Source organism: Clytia hemisphaerica, unplaced genomic scaffold (assembly GCF_902728285.1).
Source record: "Clytia hemisphaerica strain Z4C2 unplaced genomic scaffold, Clytia hemisphaerica genome assembly, whole genome shotgun sequence".
NCBI classification, from domain to species: Eukaryota; Metazoa; Cnidaria; class Hydrozoa; order Leptothecata; family Clytiidae; genus Clytia; species Clytia hemisphaerica.
Window position 1 is genome coordinate 6,553 of NW_027104340.1, and position 8,242 is coordinate 14,794.

General features: G+C 40.5%; 1 protein-coding gene across 1 annotated transcript; it reads right to left on the reverse strand.

Moving 5' to 3' along the window:
* Positions 1-1,327: 1,327 nt before the first annotated feature.
* Positions 1,328-7,755, reverse strand: LOC136817994 (uncharacterized). Its single transcript, XM_067074365.1, has 2 exons — positions 7,736-7,755; positions 1,328-7,572 (listed from the first exon to the last, which is right to left on the reverse strand). The coding sequence occupies exon 2, from the start codon at positions 7,481-7,483 to the stop codon at positions 1,328-1,330; it is 6,156 nt and encodes a 2,051-aa protein (XP_066930466.1). The 5' UTR covers positions 7,484-7,572; positions 7,736-7,755.
* Between the last annotated feature and the right edge of the window lie 487 nt (positions 7,756-8,242).

Below are 8,242 nucleotides of genomic sequence, written 5' to 3' on the forward strand. Positions count from 1 at the left end.
GTGAAGATGTAATTCAATGATAAGCTTTGGAATCGCCTTTGGGCCATATGATCTCTAATCTTGTCATATCTTAACAATCCTTTGTTATTGAATCTATTGTTTAATTTAAATCATGTTTAGATGTTTCAAACAATTAATTCCTTTCAAAATTTTTAATTATGGGAGCTTATAATAGGTACAAAAAGTCTTTTGAAATAGCTCTATTATAATGAAGCTCTCTTTCTTACTCCTCGTACATTAACACGTGGTAATTTATATCTTTGTTTATCTTTGGAATCATACATGATCAATATTAGTATCAATCAGATTCACGCTCCCTGGTCAGTAAAATGTGGTTCTATGCATTCATTTTCGGTATTTCTATTCTGGTCTGTAAAATATTTAGGTACCCCACAACCTAGCCCAATTAGCTACCCTGCTTTTTAGACCAACCCACAGCGCTTTGAAATCAAAGCTGAGTTGTGAAATTTTTTGTGTCCCGCAGATCTAAATATTTCTAAAAATGGCCTTAGTTGAAACGAATTTTTAGACAAAAGTGTCAGACCTGCCAACCTGTGAAAGGCCAAAACCTTGAGACTTTTATTTTTTTCCTCAGAAAACCTTGAGATTCAGGCAAAAACCGTGAGATTTTCGTTTTTGATTTTTTTCTGTTTTAGACAAAAGAGCACTAGGTAAAATATTCTTGCTTGGTTCGGATTCCGCCATATTTGTTTACATTGAAAAAAAATTCCGATTCTTTTCTTTCATCAAAAGAAATATAAGGAGGATAAAATTGTAAGCGTGAGAGTCTTGAGAACACAACATCAAATTATCTCCCTAATAATTATAGCATTTCCGCTATTTATGGGGGTTTCCGAAGGCTTATTTATACACGGAAAGTGCCCGCGGGTAAAAACAAGTCTTCTGTAGTCAAAATGGTAGGCTAAGCAATGAAAATTTTTGACAGGCAGAAAACCGTGAGGTTTTCGAGGGCACTCGTGAGACCTTGAGACTTGGTCGAAAACCGTGAGCCTCACGAGTAAACCGTGAGCATTGGCAGGTCTGAAGTGTAGAATATTACACCTGCATATTATATATGGTTGGAAAGCTAAAAGAAAGCTCTAAATTACTCAAAAATAATTAATTTCATAGCTCAACTACACAAAGAACAATTGCTTGTCAAAGTTTGACCTAAAATTGAAGATTTTGATTGTCAAATAAAAAACAAGCAAACCCGGAATGGCTATGGTAGGTAGGGTAGGTAGGTAGGGTACGAGTAGTATCAGTAGTATGTACAGTAATGAAAATAAGTAATACATCACCTGGAATAGCTGCAACGACGAAATCATCAGTTGCTCCAGTGGAAACGAGAGTCAGCGAGTGCAGCCATTGTACCGAGCTCTTTCATAATGTCAATCTCATCAAACGATCTGATGAGAACGAGTGAACGAATGGCGCGTTTGGTGAGTCGAAATGCTTGTTCCTGATGGTTTTTGTACTTGACAGTTGCTTGTCTGATGACATCATCTTTGCCCTTGTGGACACTGTCAATCATCCCATATTGATAGGTGTTGTTGATGTTGGATTCGTGCTTGAGAAATAGCACGATATCTCCTTTTGATGGTTGTCTGTCTGAAGTGAACCACTTCTCCTGTGACAAAAGCTTGGGTACATGAGTTGACAGCCAAACTTCAAACCATGCGTCGAAACATTGTTGGTTGGCATCCAAGATTTTGTTTGGGTGAATTGTTGTTAGCATCTCTCCTTCAGGGCTTCGCTCATTGTTTCGTCCTAAGCGAAGTCTGTTTGGGGTGAGTAGATCCATCGACTCGAAATCTGAAACTTCATTTCTGATCCCAATAGGTTGATTGTTGATGCAATTGGCAATCTGAGAGGACAAAGTCTCCCATTGAAGCAATGATAAACGTTCATTGGAGATGCTTCGTTCTAATGACTTGTTGATTTCTTGAATTCGTCTTTCCACTTTCCCATGGAAATTATGGCCACCTACTGGACATGAGTTGAATTCGACTTCCACATCTTGATGCAGCTGATTCATAGTATCCTTGAATTTCAGTCTCATATCTTTGCAACCCTTGAGCAATTGACTTCCTTCGTCACAGTAGAGGGTTTTTGGAAAGCCTGCATCACTGGCGAAACGAATGAAGGCTTGTAAGAAAGCAGGTGCAGAGTAATCGTCCATGACTTTAATTGAAGTTGACGAGGTAGTTGAGCAGCAAAATACTACAAGCCAGATTTTGATCGTGGCTCGTTTGTTGTGTGGAGAGAATGCTTTGTATGGACCCGATAGATCAACTTGACACATGTAAAACGCAGGAGCAACAGTGAGTCTTGAGCTTGGAATTGGACCCATAGCAACTTCAATAGTTTTCTTCTCAAGGTACCTGCATCTAGGACACGATCGTTTGATAGCTTTGATGATTGATCTAACTTCCAATATGTAAGCATGTCTGAGTACGGCTCTCAAAGTTGTTTCTATTCCCCGATGAGAAGCATTCTGGTCATTCCAGTGTACGTCATTAACAATGGCGTATGCAACAGGTGAGTGTTTATCAACCAAGGGGACGCAGAAGCTTGTGGATGAGAGATCTTTCATTGCCTTTGTAAATCTTCCGGTAACAGTGATGTCATCACATGTTAAGACTCTTCCGGTGTAAATGAGAACTCCATCTTTCATCCTTGAAATCTTCTCATACTTTTTCTTTGGCAGAAAGTGTTGAATCTCTGCCGTGCATTTCTTGAAGTAGTAAGATTTGGCTTTGTCAGTGTCAGATGTCGATACAACTTTGCACCATGGGTGGGACTTCAGTTTGGAAGGATTAACTTTACGTAAAAGGATCTTGCGGATGAACTTCATAACCATTGTCATTAGCCTGATTACTTTGCTGTATGAGTGTTTGTTTGGATCAATGATATACTGTAAAAAATCGAAGTGTTTCTTAACTTCAGAAGGTACTGATTGGTTACTCAAGAACGTTGATTCCTGAGGATATGTTTCTTTGTTGGCTTCTGTTATCTGGGATGCATCAAGCTTCAAGCTGTTGATTGGAGTGACTGGAAATTCAGATTGATCTTTCGACATCCATTCATATCCGTTAATCCAATCAGAATCCATTGATATATCCTCAATTGAGCATCCTCTTCTGGTTCCCAAGTCAGCAATCATGTTCTTGGATGATACATAGTACCAGTCAGATGGTTGGGAGAAACGACGAATCTCAATCACTCTGTCCCTAACCCATTGTTTGAGTGGTTTTTTATCATTGCCAATCCAGTGCAGTACAACTTGGCTGTCACAAAGTTTCATAGACGACTTATGAAGATCTCCAAGTGATCTCTTTACGACCTCACTGGTGTGAATGTTGAGTAGAGCTGCAATCATCTCAGCTCTTGGTTGGGAGGTATGATCAGGAAGGATTTTTGACCTGGCAAACAGAAGTTGACAGCAGTAATCACCACTACGCCTTTTGATCCTTGAATAGATGGCTGAGCAGGCAATACTTGAACTGGCATCACCTGTGTCAATCGTTTCAATCGATAATGATTCGGCATCCTCAGGTACAACACATCTCTTAAAGTAAACTGTTTTCATCTCTTGCATCATTTGGAAGTTGTTTATCCAAGTTGGTCTCAGCTCCTTTGGAATAGCATCATCCCAGTCAAGCTTGTGGATGACTAAGTCATGAAGGTCTAATTTGAATCCTGCTGAAATTGGCGTCATCTTTCCAAGAAGGTCGTATATCTCTCCTACCTTGGAGGCACAATGGCGTTTGGTTAATCGTTCTGGAATTGAATTATCACTGACAGGTGGTTTCCTCCCACGTTTGCGTTTGGCAAAATTCAATTCTCCAATGTTCAACAATATCACATCGTCTTTTGGAAACCATTTGAGTCCAGCAACAACCAGTGACTTGCCATCATCAGACAAGTTCTCATTTGGATTCTCACCGGATAAAGTAATGCCTTTTAGTTTGTAACCACCACGATTGACGATTAACTCCATTTCATCAGCTCTTTGACTAGCCATTTCGAGTGAGGCTGCACCACTAATGCAATCATCAACGTATATGTCCTTCTTGATGATTCTACTGGTTTCAGGAAATTCATTTTTCGACATGTCAGCAATCTTTCTAAGCCCATATTCAGCTTGATTCCCACTTGGCTTCACTCCATAAATAAGTGTTTTGATCACCTTTTCGTCAGGGATTTTTGTGGGGTCGAGATTCTCATGCCAGATATATCTTTGCAAGCACCAATCTCTTTGGTCGAGCCGAATGGTATTGTACATTTTGCTGATATCTGAGTGAATACCAACTTGGTGTGTTGACCAACGAATGGCGATCTCCTGCAATTTGTTCAAACCATTCTTTCCTTTAGCGAGAATGTCATTAAGACTGTAGCCTGATGATGTAACCATAGATGCATCAAAGACTATACGGCAAGGGGTTGAGATAGATGTGGGTTTCCACACTGCCCTCCACGGGATAAAATTTTGGACAGGATTGTTTCTCAGATCAACTTGGACATCAGCAGGGAGATTTTTCACATAATCAACGAATCCAAGTTTCTGCAACTTTGCTTCTGATTCTAACACATCCGACTTATCTTGGGCATTCGTGGGATTGTTAAGCTTTTTTATCTGCTGGCTGTATACTTTCAAAGCGACCGATTTATTGGGTGCGAGGCGCTTTACTGGATCGAACATTAACGGTAGCCTGGCAGTGGTCGTGCACGTATTTGTATCAATCGATACGGATGAATTAATTATGGCTTGCTCAGCTTCCTCTTTTATGCTAATAGCCTCAATCGATTCATGGGATTTGCAATCTTTGCAATTTCGGCACGTTGTACAACGATACGTTATCTGTGAACCTGCGTTCTCGGCAGATTCAAAAGATTTCAGAATGTTTGATCGATAAGCTGTATGATCAATCAAAGGAGTGGAATTTTGGATAGTTGGGGATTCCACAATCGAGAGTTCGCGGATACGGGCGAGTTCCGTATAGAAAGTTGCTGACAGATGAGCATCGAAAGTACGGGAAAATGATTCATGTGGACCGCCAAGGACACCGGTGGTTCCATCAGAACCTCTGAAAACTGATTTGAATATGGATAAACCCGTTGGTGATTGGAATATAAGTTTTGGGAAATAGCGAAAGTAGGAAATGCCGATCATCATATCGACTTTGCCACCGGCAGATTTTGGTAATTTTGGGAATATTTTCGCTATTGCGCCCGCTGCATCGAAAAGACTCTTCTCCGCATCACATAGTGAATATCGCGGAAATTCATCGGTCAGTTTCGGTAAGCAGAGTCCGGATAACTGCGCATGTTTCCCGGTAGATAACGGTAATTTAATCCGGTACAAGCCATGATCTGATATTGTTTTTGATCCAGCAAGTCCTCCAACGGAAACAGGAACTTTTGACAGCATTGTAGCACTGGAACCAAGACGATTAACTGCATCCTCGGTAATCAGGAAATCACTGCAGCCTGAATCGAAGAATATGTTGAACAGTTCGCTATGAAGCTTGATCTGTTGGAGCATATAGATTCCACGATCTTTGATATCTTCCTCTGAATCAGCAACGTTTGATTCTACAAAGTTCTGCACAGGAACATTCGGTTGCAGGACATTTTTCTCAGCAACTGGCTGATGGATTTCAGAGGTAAGGATTGCGCTGCTCGCGTGAAATGATAATTTAATTTCTCTGGAAAAGGACGGTAAGCTAGGATTTCTCATGCATTTTGCCTTATATCGTTCCAGTAATTCCTCGTTATCCTTGGAATTTTTATGCTCGTCACAGAGTAAGACGTGCTTCTTTTTGGGATAAGAATTGTGTGAAGGGTGTGGACATATAAATTCAGCTTGACATTCCCCTTTGGCATGTTTCCCTTTGTTCCAGTCAGCCCCAGGGTAGAGACATTGGAAGCAAAATCCCTTCCTTCGTAACATCGAGAATCGTTGGGAGGGTGTTTTTTCAGCAAAAGCACGACAGGAAAAGTATTGGATTACTTTGGATCCAATTGGTCCAGTGGAAACATGATCATGTTCCCCATCCTTTGCCCCACACAATAAACATTTCTTGCATTCTTGCTTTTCCCCAAAAAATGCACACGAGCCTTTTCCGCCCTTTGGACCTGGGGGTGATTTTTCATTGTTCCCACAGAATCTCAGCCTCTGTTGCTCAACTTTAAGCTCCTTCTCGAGAAAAAGTAGAAGTTGGTTCCATAGGACTTTCTCATTTGCCTCTAACTCACAGGATTCCTTCAGCCACTGGGTCATACGAGCATTCCCCATTAAACGATAGATTTTTTCCAAACCTTCCCCGTAAAATAGGTTTTTTTCAATGTTGTGCTTGGAAGCCAAATTTAAGAGATCCCTCATCAGGCTAATGATCTGACTGATTCCGGCAATCAACTTCTCAGGGTCCTTGGTTTTCCCCAGCTGAGAGATATTGTCTAATTTGGCAACCTTCCTGGCCAAAAGAAATCTGGTGTCCCCATAAGTTGCTTTCAATCGTTCCCAGATCTCAGAGATTTTATCAACATGCTTAACCAGAGACAATGCTGGCTCTGATAGATGGTTATTAATCAAAAGGTCCGGTAGCATTCTCTTAGTTGTAGTACGAACATAAAGCTTCTCGAACTCAGTTTGGAAGGTATAGATGTCCAAAGGTGAATCGTACCCAGAAAATTTTGCCAAATTGATATTCAGCTTCCCCTCCTTGATTAGATCCCTCTTGTTGAGCTCCCTTTGATCCACTTCTTTCTCCAGGTCCTTCAGAAAGTCAGTCTTCTTAGAAATAACAAAATCATATTTCTTACCAAGTTCTTCTACTGCTTTCTTCATTGCACCAGATGCAGCAGGGTATTTCAGGATTTCTTGGTAGTTCTGGGTCACAGTTTCCAATTTCTTTGCCGACACCTTCTGATTATCCTGTAGCTTCAAGAGTTGGTCATCAGTCAGTTGTGGAATGGTGGACTCACACCATTCGGACTCGAGCTCTGTTGCAATCCTGAGGGTTGTGTTGACTTGGAAAAGCTTCGACTTCTCCTGGTGGTTGAGAATGGTCTTCTGGGTTGCTGCTTCCTTTGATTGAGCTTCCATGGACATTTCGATACCAGTTTTGATCTTCTGGATGACGTCATCGAATTCTCGTTTGTAATCAGTATTGTACCTGGGAGTGCCAATTAATAATTTTATCTTGGTGTGCTTGGTCCTAAACTCGGACCTCAATTCCTTTAATGTGGCGATTATCTCACGTGCTGGAGTTACATCAAATGACATCTCGTCCACAAAATCTCCAATATCATCTTTCAGGACTTCCACTTCAACGAATAAGTCCACCGGGTCGATGGGTTGTTTGCCATCTTCTTGTTTTTCGTCTGCCATAGTTGACGGTTCGGTTAAGGGCACACGTTTGCCTGTGTTATGCAGGGCGCTATAATCGATTCGTTTAGCGGCTGCTCTTTTGTTCATTTATATCATACGGTCTGCTGTTTGAATGTTGTGGGAACAGCGAATTGAGACGAGTCAGTACGTGACGTGTTTGTAACAGTGCGTTCAAACTAAGAACAAAAGAAAATTCTTTGGTCACAAATCTTATCAAAATTTGTACAAAATCAAATCAAGAATTGTCCTCAATCTGATAAAATAAATATTCACAAATCTCAGTGAAAATAGAAAATATTGTTTGAATATCAAACTTAATAAAATGAAATATTATCTTACCAGCGTGCGACTGCATAAATGTTGTGTATAAAACGTCTCAAGAACACTACACCACAATTTCAAGGTGACAGTGAAAAGTTATCAATATTGTTCATCAAACATAAAATCAAAGACAAAAAATGTTGACATCGTCAACTCTCAACAACCTTATCTCAAAAGTTGCAAAAGAGATTCCGTTCTAAAGTATAAAAAGAATCTAACGCCTACAAAAAATTAATAGCTTTCTCCATCGTATGGTCATTAACTTGATCTCCAAATGAAAGTCATTAAATTTTTATCGAGGCTCTCCCATGGAGAGCAACAAGTTCGTAATTACTTTCCCTTGAGAATTTGGGTTTCATCGATAATTACGTTTACTCACTCGACAGTAGGTAGGTAGGTAGCCAGTCTGGAAGTAATGACATGTACGCCGGCTATCTCTGCCATAGACTTTGAATTTCATTGTCATTTGTACTGCTGGCGTGCGTCTTGGAGAAAACGCCAATGTTGGCGGGGCTATTGGGCAAT

Excerpts from the sequence above, each read along its gene's own strand:
- LOC136817994 (XM_067074365.1), bottom strand. The coding sequence starts at position 7,483 with ATGAACAAAAGAGCAGCCGCTAAACGAATCGATTATAGCGCCCTGCAT.